This window comes from Diadema antillarum, unplaced genomic scaffold (assembly GCF_040938485.1).
Source record: "Diadema antillarum isolate AM-2024a unplaced genomic scaffold, OU_Dant_1.0 seq00000620_RagTag, whole genome shotgun sequence".
NCBI classification, from domain to species: domain Eukaryota; kingdom Metazoa; phylum Echinodermata; class Echinoidea; order Diadematoida; family Diadematidae; genus Diadema; species Diadema antillarum.
Window position 1 is genome coordinate 2,223,209 of NW_027271543.1, and position 20,800 is coordinate 2,244,008.

Here is a 20,800-nt window from a genome sequence, read left to right on the forward strand (position 1 = left end):
GAACTTTCAAAGAAAGTTTATTTGTTTCAAAATTACACTGAAAAATTAAAATGCCACCAAGTGACCTAAAAACATACTTAGTATTGAAAAAATATATTCCAGGTCATATTCTTTTCTCCACAAAAAAGAAAAAAAAATATTTTCACTCACATTAATCTTTGAGCTTTAACAAACGACTCAAAATTCATCATTCTAAGTCCCCCTTCTCCATAATCTTGATACAAGATAGCCCTTTTAATGCAGTCTTTTCCTTTCCATAAGAATTCAAAACAAATCTTTTTAACATCTGCAAATACCCACGAAGGAACAATTGACGATGATACAGTATATAATTCAATTTAGATAATGCGTATGTTTTAAGTAAATGAATCTTACCCATCAAAGATAAATCTCTTTGTTTCCACCAACTTGATAATCTTTTTATTTTACTAAGTATCTCTTTATAATTAATTTCTTCTTCAGATCTGTTGAATTTCAATTTCAGATCTGTCGAAAAATAACCCCCAATATCTTCACCTCCGGCCTCTCTCACTACATAACGTGTAGTCGTAGTATCTTAATGATTTCGTGCAAATCGTTGTTGTTGTCGTTATTGCGCAATACAGTGCAAGCATGCACCTGCTACTCTAGGCGTACGAGCCGAGTCGTCTATTTCGTTGCTGAGTTCACAGGTTTCACAGGTTTGTAGCTATGTAGGCTACTGTGTGCTTTAATTTTACCAGGAGTTATCTCACAGAACAGATCTGATAACTGTCTCGAGACAGATTTGCATTCCCCATATGTAAAGAAGCTATGAAATTTAGTTGTGTCAGAATGAAACAATGATATAATGTATGACCTCAGTCCCATGTACTAGCTTTAGTGTTTGTGCATGCTGTGCGTCCGCCCCCACCACTAGAAAACACACACTAACAATATAGTTGACCGAAAGATCGGTCTGTATCTGTCCGTCGGGGAATGTTCCGCGGAGACTGCGTCTGGCTTCACGCATCCCCTCTACAGCGTTAATGGCAAAATATAAGAGTCATCCGGACAGACGGATCTTTCTGTCTAACAATAGACCTAGACTCTATACAAGACTCTACTCTCTAGACTAGACTAGTTCTAGAAATAGTAGCTAACGTTTACACCGTTGCGTTGTTGACCTTTTCACAACAACGTTCTGTGACATGACCGGGAGTCTGTGATAGTCTTATCTTATAGATGTGTGCGTGAATTATGAAAGCAAGAAATATGAAAATGACATTTCTACAAATAGACTAGGAGTCGACTGCCCTTTTTTTTTTTTTTTTTTTTGTGGCATGAACTTTTCGCGACTTGCCACAGCACAGCTCGGGCATCCATCAATCACCCATCTGCTCATAGGCATAGATCTATTACGTTTGTTCTACTATTATTACTAAATGTATAGCCCGACCAGACGCTGTTTAATACGCTGTGCGAATACAGCGACTGGGCTGTGTATGGTTAGTTCTACTAGAGCTAGTAAGTACTAGTACTACTATTAGCTTTAATACTATTTAATATCTACACACAAAAATCCGTCTGTCCGGAGGAGCCTTTTATTTATTTATTCATTTATTTTACTTTGTCGGCTCTCCTCCTTAGACATAGGAGGGCATTTCCATGAAGCTAGATGCAGTCTCCGCAGAACATATCCCCGATGACCAGATACAGACCAATCTTTATAATTTGGATCAAAAAGTCCAGGCACCCAATAGCAATGAATTGCTGTTGGTGAGGACAAGAACTTAACTTTCGCTTGCATTAACTGCGAATCTTGGCTGTTGTGAAATTGGAGAAATTAAAGTGCACTCAAAAATTTCTCGTTTTACAGTAGTCTAGTATATATAGCTGTAGCCTGTAGGGCAGTAGCCCTCTCTAGCACTAGAATAGCGCCGTTAGTTAGCAGTACTACTATTAAGCTAGTAGACATAATTGTAAAAGAGGCTAGATAAGACCATGGGTCTGGTACTTTTTCAATTCAATTCAATTCAATTCATTTTAATCATCCAATAAAAACATTACAGGAAATTCGTCAAAGCCTGACCTGTACCCTGACTGCACTTGATATGCACTCTCCACTTACTAAGTAATTCAAGAAGGTGAAGCAAAGAGGCAAACCTATATAGGGTACCAGCAAACAAGTACTGTAAAACATGATATTTTCGCAGCATTAAATTTTTGCGAATTGGAGCCAACGGCCTTTCCACAGCATGAAATTTTTGCGAGTTGCCTCTTACATTAAATGCATATACTATAGTGTAAACAAGAACTTTTGTGTGTATTTTAATTTTGCGAATCTTGGCTTGCAAAATTCACGCAATTCCTTGTTTTACAGTAACTTAAAACATGCCCAATGGGCCAATGGTTCTACCTCCTTATGCAATGTTGGATGCATCTGCTTCAGAAGACTCTGTTTTGAATCTTCATATAAATTTTTGTGGTGTTGAAATTTTCGCGCGTTTCGCGCAACCTGAAACTAGTGTGGAAATATAAGCGCGCGCATATTTTTGCTGACCATATGTTCCAGTAGTCAAATGTCTGGAGTCCACGGAATTAAAAACACGCGAAACTCCTCTTACCCCGCTGAACGCGAAAAACTATTCGCGCGAAAATATCCACTTTTACAGTACAAGAGATATCATAAGCCTACATGTATGATTATATGTGCATCTTTTCCATCTCTATTCCCAGCCTGTGGTGTTGTCATGGATCCAGAACCCAGTCTGTTTGATGCATCTTTCTCTGCCTCAAGTGAGTCTCCAAGCAATAAATCCAAACTTTCAGCTGCGCAGAGAGCAAAAGTAGAAAGGAATCGACAGAGAGCATTGCTACTGAGGCAGGCAAGACTCTCTGCCAGGCCTTACCCAGAGGGCAAAGGAGACAAAAGGTGAATATTTTGATGAAACTGACTTCTCTGAAAGTGTAACACACAGCAGGTTTAATTTGCTGACACACAGGGCCCCGTTTTATAAAACTTGTTATCAGTGACAAGTTACCATAGTTGTTAAAAGCTACTGAAATCCTTGCATGTGATTGGCTAAGAGCAAATCTGTCATAGAAATGTGGCAGTTGTCACTGATAACAAGTTTTATGAAACAGGACCCTGATCTGAAAAGTATATCCAAACGTCATAGTTAGTACTTGCTTGATGCAGGCTCCAGTATTGCAGGCAGGGTAGGGTGGAAATGCATCACAAAACCAACACAAACTCATACATTTTTGTAGAATAGTGTGATTAAGTATGTCTCATAGGTCCCTTTTCATTTCTTAAAAGCCCTTTACACACTCATCATTTTCAAGATTGATACTTTTGAAAAGATGGTGCTACTATGTTTAAAGGTATTATCTGTCAAGAATAGAACAAGCGTAGAAGTGTGCAAAATTTCAGCCTCATCTGATAATCCCTTCATTGTGGTTGCCACAGAGATTTACATCCTTTTTTTTCATTCAATGTACATAGCGCAGCTGGGTGAGATCAAGTGCTTGAAAAGACCCTAAACTTCAAATAGTCAAGGCGCTAATTCCTGTACGGGCCTTAATTAAGGAGTTCGTTCAACCCACCCCGCAGAAAAGGTTTGACCACACAGAGTGGTAGATGGGACCTCCAGGAACACCCCCAGGTAGTATGTGAGTCGAAATTGTGGTATCAATAAAATTTTACAGGCCATTTTAGTTGCGACAAGACCTCATTGTTCGAAAAAGAGTCTGCGCACGCCAAGACTACTACACGCACCACTAGCACTGCTACAGGCGCCAGTGCCAGTGGTGCGTGTAGTAGTCTTAGCGCACGCAGACTTTTTCCTCGGCAAACAAAGGTTTTTGCCAGCAAACTCACTAGCTGAGGTCAGTGTAGTTTAGTTTCTAGCTGTTTTTATTTCGTGTATATTTTTTCCGAGTTGCAGCAAGCCGAGTGAGGTTGCATACCCAGTGATTGTGACCCCAAACCGTTCGGGCGTCGCAATCACTTGGTATGCGCCTTCGCTCGGCTTAGCACAATAAAGTGGGCTTCTACACATGCGCAAGCTGCAACTCGGAGAGATGAAAACGAAATAAAAACGACTAGAAACTAGACTGGGGTCGGTTACGGCTGGCACTGAAAATTACAACACAATCACAGTTTTTTGCAGTTATTTCATGAATAATTCCTCAAAACGTCGTAAAACCATATATATATATATATATGTTGCTAGAGATGTCAGCAAAACAATGGGATACATTGTAAGTTAAAATATTGTGCATGGTTACCATGGTAACCAGATGTATACAGGTGATTGATAATCCAAAAAATGCCTCCAACTGCTGCAAACTTTGGTATTTTTTGTTCAGTTTTTTTTTTGTAGATAGGTGAATTAAAAACAAACATTTCTATTGATTATTGTTCAAAAAAGTTTTTTTCCTGTTGCCATGGCAACCAGTAATATCCAATCAGGATTCAGCTGTCAATACTTAAGAACTAATGCCCATATTTTCAAAAAGCTCAATAAGCATGTCATTCTGCATAATTGTACCATTTACCGTACTTTTAACACATATTTGACTTCAAATTACAGGCAAATGTTGTTTCCACCAATGTATGGACACAAAATTCCCTTCAAAATCTATGTTAATACAGAGAGCAAAGCCGACGATATTCTGATATTAGCTTTTCAGAGTATATATTTACAGAGAAATGATTATTCGAAACAACCTTGGCAAAGAGCAGAAGAAAGCAATTGATTGTTCTTGTTCTTAAAGGAAATTTATTCAAGAATGCAGATAAATTCCTTTCTAAAGAAGGAATATACACGTACACTGCATTATCCATCGATGGAATTAAAAGCGTACTTTTACGTTGGTAAGCTAGGGTTAAAAATGAAAAAATAAAATGAAAAGTCATGACATGTAAATTTGTATTAAAACGTGCAGTAATGAATTAATGCTATTAAGGAGAGAATGAGGGAAAATCTTAGGGGTCCTATCCGTTTTATCCAGGTTAACTTTGTAGTGTTGAGGTGGGTAGTTTAACCCTATAAAGCCCAAGGGGGGGGGGGGCACATTGTGCCCCCTACCATATCTTCATTTGCCGCTCCTAAACCCTTTACCCGATTTCAACCAAATTTGGTGGCTTTTCCTAAAATCTTATTACAAACATTTTGATATATAATTTAGGTATGTCCGATATTCCTGTTTGCTATAGCAACCGTAAACTGACAACCATGTTAGTCAGATTTTGTATGATTTTCTGTTTCAATTTCAGTTAACAATATAATTATGGATGAAATTGGGGTTTTCTTGGCTATAGTTTGCTAAAGGAAAAAAATGTGAAGTAATTATGGTTGAGAATTACCCTGAAATGGTCTTCTTATTATTTCCTTTATTTTCTATATAACATAGGCATCAAACAATAGATATAATAGAAATAATCGAAAATACAGCATTTTTTCAAAGATTACCTTTTTATTTTGTGTTATTTTCACACAAGCTTTGCCTGGAATATCATTTGTTTATCATAATATCAATCTGTAAACTTAAAATTTCAGTATTTTGGAAATATGAAATGTGATACAAATATATGCACCCATTCCAAGCAATACGTAATAGGTTTCATATATTTCTTTATATTGTAATGAATTACACCCCCACATGTTGACCTTGAGAAATTTCAACCATAACAAATAGTCAACGTTGACTTGCTCTTCCTTTGTAGTAAATATGAAAATGATTAATATAAAATAACAACATATTTACTGGGGATAAAGAAATAGAAAGAAAAAACATGATTTTAGCATATTTTCTATGTATTTTTTATATTTTTGGAAATAGTGCCCTCAGTGGGTAACCTTGAGAAATGTTGGGTCATGTAGAGCATGAGTTGCTCTACCCATGTGCCAAATATGACGGTCATACATCATATAATAAAGAAGTTATGTAGGGGGCACAATGTGCCGCCCCCCCGCCCCCCCCCCCCCCCCCCCCCCCCCCCCCCCCCCCCCCTTGGGCCTGGAAGGGGTCAAAATAGCTTGGGCTCTATAGGGTTAAGACCCGACCTACAATGGGTGATCATGAGCACGTAAGGCAAAATAAACAAACATGTCTGGATTCCAGATATTTTTTTTTTTACTTTATCCTACTTTGTTGTGGCAAACTTGTAAATGACTGTGGAAAATAGAAAGTTATCTGAGCCCGAAATGTCCTTAAAATACCCTGATCCACAAATAAAATTGTTGAACAAAAAAGTTACAAAATTTGTACTGTAATGTATAACAAAGTACTGAAAGTCAGTCACACTGTGAGCTCTAGTAACAGGCATAACAAGAAATTCATATCTAACAAAGAACTGACGATTCGAACTTGGTTATGAAATATCACCATAAGTTGTCCAAATAATGATACTCTATATCGACAGAATGAATCAAATTTCGTGCACTTACAGTCCACGAAAAGCACAAAAAATGTATCTACACTTTAGATATAGCCTATAACAAACAGAATGATTCAAATTTCGTGCACTTACAGTCCACGAAAAGCACGAAAAAGTATTTACACTCGAGATATTTTTTTTTCACTTTTATCGCACGCTGGTGTGGTACAAACATAAATGCTGATGGTATATTTGAGACAGAAAGTTGTCTGATTGTCTGAATTGTCTGACCCTGAGACGTCCTTAAAATACCCTGATTCACAAATACCTCAATCCACAAATAAACTTGTTGAAAATAAAGCTAAAATACTTGTGTATATATATATATATATGTATAACGAAGTACTGAAAGTCAATCCATCACACTGTGAGCTCTAGTAACAGGCTTAACAAGAAATGAAAAATTGAATTCATATTTAACAAAGAATTGGTAATTCGAACTTGATTATGAAATATCACCACAAGTTGTCCAAATATATATAGCTTACCAACGAAAAAGTATGCTTTTAATTCCATTGATGGATAATGCAGTGTACATGTATATTCCTTCTTTAGAAAGGAATTTATCTGCATTCTTGAATAAATTTCCTTTAAGAACAAGAACAATCAATTGCTTTCTTCTGCTCTCTTCCAAGGTTGTTTCGAATAACCATTTCTCTGTAAATATATACTCTGAAAAGCTAATATCAGAATATCGTCGGCTTTGCTCTCTGTATTAACATAGATTTTGAAGGGAATTTTGTGTCCATACATTGGTGGAAACAACATTTGCCTGTAATTTGAAGTCAAATATATGTTAAAAGTACGGTAAATGGTACAATTATGCAGAATGACATGCTTATTGAGCTTTTTGAAAATATGGGCATTAGTTCTTAAGTATTGACAACTGAATCCTGATTGGATATTACTGGTTGCCATGGCAACAGGAAAAAAACTTTTTTGAACAATAATCAATAGAAATGTTTGTTTTTAATTCACCTATCTACAAAAAAAAAAACTGAACAAAAAATACCAAAGTTTGCAGCAGTTGGAGGCATTTTTTGGATTATCAATCACCTGTATACATCTGGTAACCATGCACAATATTTTAACTTACAATGTATCCCATTGTTTTGCTGACATCTCTAGCAACACTTATATATATGGTTTTACGGTGTTTTGAGGAATTATTCATGAAATAACTGCAAAAAACTGTGATTATGTTGTAATTTTCAGTGCCAGCCGTAACCGACCCAAGTCTAGTTTCTAGTCGTTTTTATTTCATTTTCATCTCTCCGAGTTGCAGCTTGCGCATGTGTAGAAGCCCACTTTATTGTGCTAAGCCGAGCGAAGGCGCATACCAAGTGATTGCGACGCCCGAACGGTTTGGGGTCACAATCACTGGGTATGCAACCTCACTCGGCTTGCTGCAACTCGGAAAAAATATACACGAAATAAAAACAGCTAGAAACTAAACTACACTGACCTCAGCTCGTGAGTTTGCTGGCAAAAACCCTTGTTTGCCGAGGAAAAAGTCTGCGTGCGCTAAGACTACTACACGCACCACTGGCACTGGCGCCTGTAGCAGTGCTAGTGGTGCGTGTAGTAGTCTTGGCGTGCGCAGTTTCTTTTTCGAACAATAAGGTCTTGTCGCAACTAAAATGGCCTGTAAAATTTTATTGATACCACAATTTCGAATCACATACTACCTAGGGGTGTTCCAGAGAGTCCAACCGACCACCCTATGCAGTCAAACCTTTTCTGCGGGGTGGGTTGAACGAAGTCATTTTTTCTGGGTCCCTGCGCCTGGACTAAAAGGTTTTTTGTCCCCGCCGAACGAGTTCTAGCAGGGGACTATGAAACGGGCTCCGTACGTGTGTGTGTCCGTCCGTCCGTCCGTCCGTGTGTCCGTCCGTGTGTCCGTGTGTGCGTCCGTGTGTGATCAAAATCTTCAATTTGCTACTTCTCTGTCATTTATGAGCCAATTTTGATTCTGTTTGCTTTATATGATAGCACTACATGGGAGCTTTGAAACTTCTACACAGAATTTCAGTCGTGACCTTTGATCTTGACCTTTGACCTATATTGTACATTTTGCTACAAAATGCTACTCCTTCGCCATTTCTAACCCGATTTCGATTCCGTTTGCTTTATATGATGGCACTAGGTAAGGGCTTCAAAACGTCTACACAGAATTTTGACCTTTGACTTCTTTGACCTTTGACCTTGATTTTTTGACCTATATTGTACATTTTGCTACAAAATGCTACTCCTTCGCCATTTCTAACCCGATTTCGATTCCGTTTGCTTTATATGATGGCACTAGGTGAGGGCTTCAAAACTTCTACACAGAATTTTGACCTTTGACTTCTTTGACCTTTGACCTTGATTTTTTGACCTATATTGTACATTTTGCTACAAAATGCTACTCCTTCGCCATTTCTAACCCGATTTCGATTCCGTTTGCTTTATGTGATGGCACTAGGTGAGGGCTTCAAAACTTCTACACAGAATTTTGACCTTTGACTTCTTTGACCTTTGACCTTGATTTTTGACCTGTATTGTTCATTTTGCTACAAAATGCTACTCCTTCGCCATTTCTAACCCGATTTCACTTCCGTTTGCTTTATGTGATGGCACTAGGTGAGGGCTTCAAAACTTCTACACAGAATTTTGACCTTTGACTTCTTTGACCTCTGACCTTGATTTTTGACCTATATTGTACATTGGCTACAAAATGCTACTCCTTCGCCATTTCTAACCCGATTTCGATTCTGTTTCCTTTATGTGATGGCACTAGGTGAGAGCTTCAAAACTTCTACACAGAATTTTGACCTTTGACCTTGATTTTTTACCTATATTGTACATTTTGCTACTAAATGCTACTTCCGGCGGGGACATATATTACGCACCGCGTAATTTCTACTTTTCCTTGTTTTCTCAGAAACTTTTCCAGAATGTGTACTTTCTTTGAATTATTTAGATAGATCAAGAAATTCCATTTTTATTGAGTTACAAGTACATACATAATTTTAAAAGCTAAGAGTCTACTCTTTCAAAATCTCCCCTTAACTAAAATCCATGACTGGTGACTTTTTGATGTTTTTGTGATGCATGGTCACAATCAAATCAGGATTACTGCTCAATTCTTGTTGAAATATTTAACAGGGAAACAGCAATTATAGGGATGCAATGTCAAGTTGAATGTGAGCTGTTATGACTTTATAAAATGCACAATTGCAAACACCAGTCACCTATAGCTTGATTTTTATAAGAAAAACCTCATACTTTAGAATTATTCTTAAGGTATTGTGCAGTGCTTGGTCATTACATTGACTGCAGTTGCAATAAAGAGTAGTTTATATGACACTTTCTGTACTTCTCTGCTTCTCTCTCTCTCTCTCTCCCTCTCTCTCTCTCTCTCTCTATCAAATTATGCGTTTATGTTTGAAATGTATTCAGAATTACTAGTTTTTGATATACAGTCTTTAGAGTGTGAGCTCTCCTTGTTTATGTCTACCCATGAATTTGTTGCAGTGGTGCATCAGGAAGGTCTGAACCAGTATTGAGGACGGGGCGTGTGATTGATACTGGGGCGGGGTTTCTCCTAGAGGAAGGGGATGAAACACCTCAAGAAGTGACAGTTATTCAGGAACCTGGTAAGTAGGTTGTACCTTGATACTTTATTTTGAGTGTTTGAAGCATTATGGAAAGTTACTAGCGATAACAAATTTGCTTCAAAATATATATTTTATTTCGGAAGTCTCGAAAGAGACTACGATGCATAAAGAGTAATAATAGGAGAGCCCGCACGCGCGTCCAGCAATACGTTCGTGTTCGTTCCAGCCGACAGGAGGTTCTCCTGCATAGCTCCGCGGTTTGAAATTTTTCCATAAATTCATCGCCGGAATTTTCCTTCTCGCAAGAATATTTTGCTTCGCCGGTCATCCGGAACCTACTGAGAAGTGTTTTGACGCATCTTTCGAGCCTAAACGTTACGTTGGTTCGATAAATATGAGCTCGAAAGAGCAGCACGATCCATCCTTCGCTTTACGTGCTACACGTGGACAGGAGGTCTGTGCCACGAAGTCAGAGTTACCACCACCAGCGCCTCCCTCCGGCGATGCCGGTACGGCGCACGTACAGAAGAATGTGAGCATCGGAAAGGCTCAAGATTCAGGGAAGAAGACGATGAAGAAAATTCCCAAAAAAGCTCCTCATACGGTATCGGAAGCCCCTTCCGAGGATCGGGCGTCTACCTCCGGGGACGTTAGTTCTCGTCTAGACAAACTTGAAAATCTCCTCGCCGAAGTGGTGAAACACCTTCCCCAATCGCATGATAAAACCACTAGCCGTGCCGCTGTGGTACATACAGGCGCGTCTACATCGAAATCTACAGCGGAGGAATTTTCCCGCTTGCCTACTAACGTCCGCCATTTTGTTGGGGACGATTTTGATACGTCTACGTCTGAAGACGCAGAGCGTGATGGACCGTTCGATTTTGACGAAGGGGTGGAAGAGGTTCCCCCTGCTGCACAGCTACCACAGTTGGCAGCCAAGTATGCTATCCCCCTCGGGATTGGGGAGGCAGTTGACGAGGAAATCGCAAAATCGGTGAACTACTTTATTGGCAACAAACTAGAAGATAAAGCCATCGAGGAAACGGTTGAAAAATACCCCCCACCGAGCAACTGCCCCCACCTCGATACACCTAAAGTGAACGCTCCCATTTGGGAACACTTGCAGTCCGTCACGCGTAATCGTGATTTGAAACTACAGCGAGTGCAGAAATGTCTGACTCGCGGTATTGGGGCTCTTCTTCGCTCTCTCGACGCGCGAGATATCTCCGAGTCTCAGCAAGACGCACTTGCTCTATTGAGTAATGCGCACTTTGAACTGAATTGCGTGCGGAAGGAGCTGATTAAGCCGGACATCAACTCGGAATACGTGCATCTCTGTAAGCCTTCTACACCAGTCACGCAGCTGTTGTTTGGTGATGATCTCACAAGACAGATGAAAGATCTAAAAGAACAACATAAGGCCTCTGCTGGGGTCATGAGGACCCAGCAGAAACATACTTCTCGTCCGAGCGGTTCTTTCCATCCGTACAGACGGCCCTTCAACAGCGGAGCTCGCCGGCAGGCTCGCGATGCGGGCTGGACGGGCTCGCGTAGCGCTGCAGCCTCACGCTTCGTGCATGGAACGGCAAATCGTCCTTTTTTAGACCAGCGCTACCAGGGGAAGTCGCGACCTCCCCCACAGCAACGGCCACAGAGCAGAGCTCATCCACAGGCCAGAAGCAAGACTCCCCACAACAAGTAACCCAACAGCCCGCCTCTGAAGAGGTAGGAGATATAGATTCAACATATTGCTCATTTGACATGTCAGTAACTGACCATGATGCATTTCTACATGTACCTTATCTAGAAGAACGGTATTCTAGATCTACTCCTCAATTTACTAGATCTATAGAATCTAGACCTACCACTTCATGTGTAAATGACCATCCAGTTGGAGGTCGACTGAGGCTTCATGCATGTAATTGGGAGAAGTTAACTTCAGATCCCACAGTACTACAAGCTGTGAATGGCTATAAACTTGAATTCAAGCCTGAATGTTTTCCACCTGAAAGGGTTAATCCTTTGGTTCAGTTCAAAGTAAAGAATGAAGATTTGGCCAATATCCAAGCTGAAATTGATTCACTGGCAGCCAAGAATGTTATTGAACCTTGTTCACATGAAGTGGGGGAGTTCATCTCGAACATTTTTACCCGCCCTAAGAAGAATGGCAGCCTTCGGGTCATTCTTGACCTCTCAGAGTTGAACAAAAGCCTAGTCTATCAGCATTTCAAAATGGATTCCATCCATACAGCAACGCAATTTATTACACCAGATTGCTTGCTAGCCTCAGTCGACCTTCAGGATGCTTACTATTCAGTACCAGTTGATCCGCAGGATAGGAAATACCTGCGATTTGTGTGGCAGGGCAAACTTTGGCAATATTGCGCACTGCCAAACGGGCTTAGTACAGCACCGCGTTTGTTCACAAAGCTTCTCAAACCGGTTTTTGCTCATCTGAGAAGAGCACGTCACATGGTAGTGGGATACCTTGATGATGCTATCATTATTGGGAAGAGTGAGGCTAGCACTCAAAGAGCAGTCAATGCTACGACTGATCTCCTCGAAGACTTGGGGTTTCTTGTCCATCAGACTAAATCAGTGTTAAAACCCACTAAAGAAATCACCTTTTTGGGATTTGTCCTTAACTCTGTGAACATGACAGTTACTCTTCCTGAATCTAAGAAGGAAGATATCACTGCTGAGTGCACAAGTCTGTTGCATGCCACAGAATCCTCTATCCGAGAAGTGGCTAGAGTAATAGGGAAACTGATTGCTACCTTTCCTGCAGCCCAATATGGGCCCCTCTACTACAAAATCTTGGAAAAAGAGAAGATTTTGGCATTGAAGGCCAATAAAGGTCATTTTGATAGGAAAATGAGCTTGTCTAGTAGAGCCAAACAGGAACTTAAGTGGTGGATTGATCACATACAGTACACCTCTAATCCTATCGACAGACCCAGGCATACAATAGAATTGCGCACTGATGCTAGTGGGTCTGGTTGGGGAGCAACAGACATGTGCACAAACATAGGGGGACGATGGAATGAAGTGGAAAGAGAAAAGGCTGTTAACAATGAGATAAATTATCTAGAAACCCTTGCAGCAGGATTGGCATTGAAGTCCTTTTGCTCTAACCTGAGAAATGTTCATGTTCTCATTAGAATGGATAATACAACTGCAGTCTCATATATCAACAATATGGGGGGCTTCAGATCCCAGGAATGCAACAATTTGGCACATTATATTTGGGAATGGTGTATTGAAAGACAGATTTGGATCACAGCCGCCTACTTGCCAGGACGGCTCAATACCACAGCAGACTTCATGTCAAGGAAGTTTAATGATCGAACAGAGTGGATGCTTAACAAAACCCAATTTACTGAAGTGGTAGAACATTTCGGCCTCCCTGAAATCGATCTTTTCGCTTCCAGACTTAATGCACAGCTACCCAGGTATATCACTTGGCAGCCTGATCCTTCGGCAGAGAATGTAGATGCATTTACAGTGGATTGGGGTCCATTATGGTTCTATGCTTTCCCTCCCTTCTGCCTTATCCCTAAATGTCTGCAAAAGATAAGGGCAGATAAAGCCACAGGGTTGTTGATAGTACCAAACTGGCCTACACAATCATGGTTCCCAGCACTTCAGGACATGCTGACTGAAAAACCACTTGTCCTATGTAGACATGCACAACTTCTTGTTCAACCTGTGTCTTTTATGCCCCACCCCTTACACAAACATTTGGATTTGCTCTGTTGCAGGCTTTCAGCCAACCCTTCAGGTCGCAGGGATTGAGTGCAGGGACCGTCAAGGTCATCGTAGCTTCTTGGAGGAAATCTACACGACAGCAATATCATAGCTTCATCAGCAAATGGAAAGTTTTCTGCACTGCCAACAACATTAACTATCTCCAGACCTCATCGGAATGGGCACTAGAATTTCTTTCAGACTTGTTCCATAAGGGAGCCAGCTACGGTACTATAAACTCTGCTAGAAGTGCACTGGCTTCTTTTCTGACACTCACAGACAGTTCGTTTTCCATAAGCACTCATCCTCTAATAACTAGATTTGTGAAGGGAGTCTTTCACCTACGACCCCCCAGACCACGCTACACGGAGGTGTGGGACGTTAGAACTGTCCTCAACTATCTGAGAAGGAAATCACCTGCAGGTGAATTGGGTTTGAAAGAGCTAACGTTGAAAGTGACAATGTTATTAGCGCTTCTCTCAGCACAGCGGGTGCAGACATTGAATGCTTTGAGAATAGACAAGATGACATTCAAAGACAACTCTGTCAATTTCGTCATTGATGACTTGTTAAAGCACCACAGACCTGGTAATACAGGCCAAGTCGTTAGCCTAAGAGCGTACCCTCCAGACAGACGAGTTTGCATTGTACGATACCTTCGAGAGTATCTGAGAAGGACTCAGATCATTAGGAAGGACCAAAAGTATCTGTTAATAAGTTTTTGTAAACCGTATCACAGGGTTTCTACCCAAACTTTGTCACGATGGATTAAGACAGTTATGACAGAAGCTGGGATTGACACCAGCTTGTTCTCGGCACACTCCACGAGAGCAGCCTCAGCGTCTGCTGCCCAGAGGAAAGATCTGCCTGTACATGAGATTTTGGCACAGGCAGGCTGGAGTAACGAGAAGACATTTCAAACATATTACGCGAAACCCCTCAGGAATGAGAATAGGGGTTTCAGCCATGCAGTATTATTATAAAAGGTAAAGCCATACATTGTACCCCTTGTGGTAATTATGGTCATTGGCACAGTTCTGTGTGGCCAAAAAATGTGACTACCAGCTTCAAAGTCTCCTATTATTACTCTTTATGCATCGTAGTCTCTTTCGAGACTTCCGAAATAAAATAGAAAATTTAAATGAGAACTTACCTGTTTGAAATTTAAATTGTATTTTATGAGGAAGGCGAAGGAAGAGACTACAGTCCCTCCTCTCCCACCCTTCTTCATAATCTCAGGTAGTTCTCAATAGCAGTAGGATGACTGCTGGTATTGGTATTCACATTTTTCGGAGCTACTAATATTGCTGGACGCGCGTGCGGGCTCTCCTATTATTACTCTTTATGCATCGTAGTCTCTTCCTTCGCCTTCCTCATAAAATACAATTTAAATTTCAAACAGGTAAGTTCTCATTTAAATTTTCTATTTTTCTATGTCCCACATATCTGATATCTCTGTCAATAGATGCTGAAATTCTGTGAGTAAAAGATGCTAAGTAAACAAAGCTGAATCTATGACAGTCAGATTTTTGTCTCTTCCCCTGCACTTTCACTTGCCACATATTTCTCTGATTGGCTGATGAGGACAGATTTTTCGATTTTTCCTTCAACCTTCAATGCAGAAAAGAATTGACATTATAGTTGGTATTTTTATATGTTTTTAGGACCAATTCTGGGAGGAGCTGGACTTCGCTGTGAAGAATGTGGGCGGGCTTTTCAGGATTCCTACCTCTTCAAACACTTTGATCATCCAGTTTGTGATGAGTGCAAGTGAGAAACAGATAACATCTATGTCTCAGCCTTATTTTGCTCTTCAGATTAGCTTGAAAGAGCTTGTTAACCCCTAAAACTGTGGTTTAAATGTATATTACATTGTCATTATAATGTAATGAAAGTAATAAAGGTAATATAACTTTAGCTTATCAAATATAATAGTGTGCTCTTCAAACATTTAAAAACAGTTTGCTTTTGTGTCTTCATATGATAATATTTCATAGGTCTCCCCTGCTAAAGCTCCCTATTATTGCACACCATTTCTAGCCTCTTGAACACTAAATAACACAACATGATTATCATGGGTAACACTAGATTATCTATGTATAGCTTTATACAACAGAGTATACCTCTTATGACTGATCAGTTGATTTTAATATTGAATGTAAAATTTTCAAGCTCCTTGCTCCCATCCCTTTTTAGCCTGCCATTGCGAACATCACCTTGCTTTATAAATGTAATCAGAGGGTTAAACATCTGACATATATACTGCCTTCATTCCCTTCAGAGATCTGGATGAGAAGCACGAACTCATCACCAAGACTGATGCAAGGAACACCTACCTGATGAAGGATGCAGACTTTGACAAGAGGGAACCAGCCCTCAAGTTCATCACAAGGAAAAACCCGCACAACATCCGATGGGGGGAGATGAAACTGTTTCTAAAATCGCAGGTGTGTTACATTTCTAACCCCCCCCCCCATTTTATTAGCTCACCTGAGCCAAAGGCTCAAGTGAGCTATTGCGATCGCCCTTCGTCCAGCGTCCGTCGTCCGTCGTGCGTCGTCCGTCGTCCGTCGTCCGTCGTCCGTCGTCCGTCGTGCGTCGTGCGTAAACTTTTTACATTTTCATCTTCTTCTTGAAAACCCCATGACCGATTTTCATCAAACTTGGCAGGTAGCATCCCTAGGGGGTTAGGAACTCAATTTGTTAAAATGGGCACCATGCCCCACCCAGGGGGCCCCCAGGGGGGCCCAAACCCCCCAAAATTAAGGAATCTGTAAAAATCTTCTTCTCTAGAACCAGAAGTGATAGAGCTAAGTTAATACTATGAGATAGTACATTGATGACTGTAGTTTCAAGTTTGTTCATGGCAGAATCAGGGGTGCCCCCCTTGGGACCCAGGGGAGGGGGGTGGGGAAGGGTTCTAATGGGGCCTAAATTGTACATTTTCATCTTCTTCTTGAGAACTCCATGACCCATTTTCACCAAACTTGGCAGGTAGCATCCCTAGGGGGTTAGGAACTCCATTTGTTAAAATGGGCACCATGACCCACCCAGGGGGCCCCCAGGGGGCCCAAACCCCCCAAAATTAAGGAATCCGCAAAAATCTTCTTCTCTAGAACCAGAAGTGATAGAGCTAGGTTAATACTATGAGTTAGCACATTGATGACTGTAGTTTCAAGTTTGTTCATGGCAGAATCAGGGGTGCCCCCCTTGGGACCCAGGGAGGGGGGGGGGGGGGGGGGGTGAGGAGGGGTCCTAATGGGGCCTAAATTGTACATTTTTATCTTCTTCTTGAGATCCCCATGACCCATTTTCACCAAACTTGGCAGGTAGCATCCCTAGGGGGTTAGGATCTCAATTTGTTAATATGGGCACCATTCCCCGCCCAGGGGGCCCCCAGGGGGCCCAAACCCCCCAAATGAAGGAATCTTTAAAAATCTTCTCTAGAATCAGAAGTTATAGAGCTGAGATAATACTATGAGTGAGTACATTAATGACTGTAGTTTCAAGTTTGTTCATAGGAGATCCAGGGGTGCCCCTCTTGGGGGTGGGGGGGGGGGTGGTTGGAAGGGTCCAAATGGGGGCCTGAATTGTACATTTTCATCTTCTTCCTGAAAACCTCATGATGGATTTTTGTCAAACTTGGCAGGTAGCATCCCTAGGTGGTCAGGATCTCAATTTATCAAACTGGGCACCATGCCCCACCCAGAGGGCCCCAGGGGGCCCCAATTCCCCCAAATTAAGGAATCTTGAAAAAATTGGGCCCTTATTGTACATTTTCATCTTCCACTTGAGAATGCCTCGTCAAATTTTGGTAGAGCTATGAATAATTTAGAGTAGTGACTGCGTGAAAGGTGAACTTGCGATACTCAGGTGAGCGCTAGACCGGCGGGTCTCTTGTTTTCAAACCAGTATGACAATTGTCTCATCTCCCACAGGCCTGTATATTGTTTTTATGATCATGTTTCCTTTTTAATTTTGTTGTTGTTGCCATTCTTCTTCTTCTTCTTCATCTTATTGTTGTTGTTGTTGTTGTTGTTGTTGTTGTGGTGATGATTATGATGATGATCATCATCATCACCATAATCATTTTGGTCATCATCAACACTATTATCATAAGTGTTATCACTACTAGTTTCATGATTAGTATCATATGCTTTTGTTTGATTTTGGAGTAGAATTTGTCAGTTGTCTTTTAGCCCCCTTTTGAGGGTGGCACCCGTCTGCTTAAGTATTTCCATTTTTTCACATTTTTTGTTCATTCTTAATAACCATAAAGATGTTTACATCTGGAGGGGAAAAACAGAATGGTTCCAGATGGAAGTATGTTACATGGTAGCAACGGTTACATCTTTTAATGTCCATAGACAGACAGCTGAATCTTGTTTTATATGGCAAACTGTCCCTGTGATCACAGAAGAATGATGCTGAAAAGGCAATCAGCAGTGAGCTTTCACAAAACATGGGCTTCTTTCAGACATGTTGAGTTGTTAGCATTCTTAAAACCTTATATCACATTCATTGCCAGTGAAAGATTGATTTACATGTTATATGTGATATCCATAGAAAACAATGCTCAAACCACTCTGTCATGTAATGTTGCATGTTCACACCACATATGAACGTATGATCATTTAGACATATAGCACTAGAATACTTGTACGTATATTCACATTCCACAGGACATTTCTTGACACAAAAACTCTAGTTTGAATGGGGGTATATATATATATATATGCTCTTCTCGTTATTAAGGTTGAGAAGCGAGCCCTGGAAGTTTGGGGAGATGAAGCATCTCTGGAGGAGGCTAGAGAACAGAGGATTCTTAACAGGGAGAAGCAGAAGCAGAAGAAATATGACAAAAAGGTCAAAGGTATGACTGCAATATTGACTTACACTTGCACTTAATTTACTCAAGCTGAGGTATTTTCATGCATTTTAGGTGAGGCAGTGATCTTGTCACAAGAAATGAAAGACAAAAATCAGCAAAGTGTCAAAAAGCTTTTCACCTTTATTCCATCAGTGGTTCAAGATGTTAGAAGATTGAACAGCACTGTATTGTTCTTAAAGTGGAATTCCCTGCCAGGTTCATGTGGGCTTTGATGTATTGTAAAGTAGCCGAACAGAAATAGAGAGGTTCATCAAAAATTAGACCAAGGTATCACTGATTTGTGAAAACATGTGTAACTTAAAATTCTCTTTAGTTTTTAGTAACAGACCCATTTAGTTAAACCTCTATCATTCCATAAATTAGAATCATGTTGAGCATATCGTAGCTGTCCACTTTAGAGGAAATTTTCTTATGATTGAACGCTTAATCCACTGGGAATGTATTTGTGAAAGAAAACTCATTACCTGGTAGCTAAGAGAGGTAAACTATGTTATTTGGCTGTCACCAGAGCTGAGGAGAGCAGTACGCACTAGCATGTGGACCAAAGACCTCAGTACACACCAGCATACCTATGGGGCTGAGACTTACGACGAGGAGGAAGACATGTACAGCAAGAAGTGCACAGAATGTGGACACGTGGTCAGCTATGAGAAGATGTAGGACCATGAAAGAAGGTGAAGAAAGATGATGAAATGTCGCCAGTCGGAAGAGGGACAGATATATATATAAGGCTGGTGGTATATCATGATTTTATAGAAATTGCGTGAGAACATTTTTTTTCAGGCTCCTAATAAGCTGTCTGCAGAAGGAAAAGCTGTCTTGAGATTAATGTAACAGAATAAAAATTTCAATGAAATCTTACACAGGATGAACAGTTTGATATTCATAGAAAAGGCAGGAAAATAGCAGAAAACTGCAGAATGTAGGACACATGTGGATTTCAGCTTTGAGGTCCAAAGAATTGTACCACAAAATCAAATATCTGTGGATCCATTGAAATGATGTGAACTGATAAAAATGATGTGAGTCCAGTGGCCCTCAGCATTTGTAGCTAGTAGCTTGTAAGGCACCTCATATATGGCCTGTTTATAACAAAATCTGCAATCTGCAATTCACATGCTACCTGTCAATCAACTATTCTTAATTGTTTTTTCATGTATTTGATTAAATCATTGGTGAGAAAACCTTGCCTGATTTAAGAATTAGAAACTCAAAAGTGAATACAATGACAATTAAGAAAAGACAAAAAGAAAGAAGAGGCATATAGACAAATGTTTAATTAATGAAGTCCTATTGTATGGAGTGACATGTGCACTAATTCTTAATAAATTTGGGGGATGGGGTTTCACCACTTCACTCTTTCATTGGAGCTTGCTGTTGATAGTTGAGAAGTACAGGTTGAGTTAATTTTAGTTTTTTCTCTTTCTCACTCTTTTACTTTTTTCTTTCACTTTTGTAGGCATGCTCATGAAATAGCACTGCTAACTCAGTCATCAGAAAGGAGAAGAGACTGGCTTACAGATTGCGGGATTGGCAGTCACAGATAAGGAGGCAAGCCTGGGAAAATCAGCAGGATGTGAGCTAGAATTCACAGCTTTTAGTGGAGAATCCAAGTGTGGGAGAGTACATCCTAGTATGTCCAGCTTGTAACACCATGTAGTGCCTTTGAAGGCTTTCGTTGTAATAGATGAAGCATTTGACCACAACTCAGAATATTGCCGCAGTGATATATGTAAAGTACTGTCAACCTTGATTACCTCAAATCAGTAGGGACTGAAGATAATGGTTTCACTTAAATGAACTTCAGGGGGGGGGGGGGAGGTGGAATCCACCCCCACTCAATGTTTTGCGCTACAATTCTGTAACATGAGAAGGCCTCATCACAAGGCTTCTTGACTTTCTTTGTACAAGTCTCATGCAACTTTTGAGACCAAATAATTTGCAATGTCTGCGCTTACTTTTGAAGCTGCACCCATTTTTGTAACTGCTTGTCGCCCCAAAATAGGCACAATTTTGAGATTTTGTGTACATTTCCTATGGAAAAAAGTGCTCTGTCATGAAACTCATTAAAACCTGATTATATTTACTATTAATCACTTTAATTGATTAATTTTATGCTAGTTGTGGTAGAAAAGTGGTCAGTGACAGTTCATTCAT

General features: G+C 40.4%; 1 protein-coding gene across 1 annotated transcript; it reads left to right on the plus strand.

Moving 5' to 3' along the window:
• The first annotated feature begins 1,962 nt into the window (after positions 1-1,962).
• On the plus strand, positions 1,963-19,303 carry LOC139736066 (DNA repair protein complementing XP-A cells homolog). The gene is made up of 7 exons (XM_071646814.1): positions 1,963-1,966; positions 2,698-2,893; positions 9,923-10,044; positions 15,417-15,522; positions 16,034-16,199; positions 18,508-18,625; positions 19,152-19,303. Exons 1-7 carry the CDS (start codon positions 1,963-1,965, stop codon positions 19,301-19,303), a joined length of 864 nt encoding a protein of 287 aa, XP_071502915.1.
• Positions 19,304-20,800: the final 1,497 nt, after the last annotated feature.

Excerpts from the sequence above, each read along its gene's own strand:
- LOC139736066 (XM_071646814.1), top strand. Across the intron at positions 15,523-16,033 it reads CCAGTTTGTGATGAGTGCAA|AGATCTGGATGAGAAGCACG; the intron begins GTGAGAAACAGA and ends CATTCCCTTCAG. Across the intron at positions 16,200-18,507 it reads AACTGTTTCTAAAATCGCAG|GTTGAGAAGCGAGCCCTGGA; the intron begins GTGTGTTACATT and ends CTCGTTATTAAG.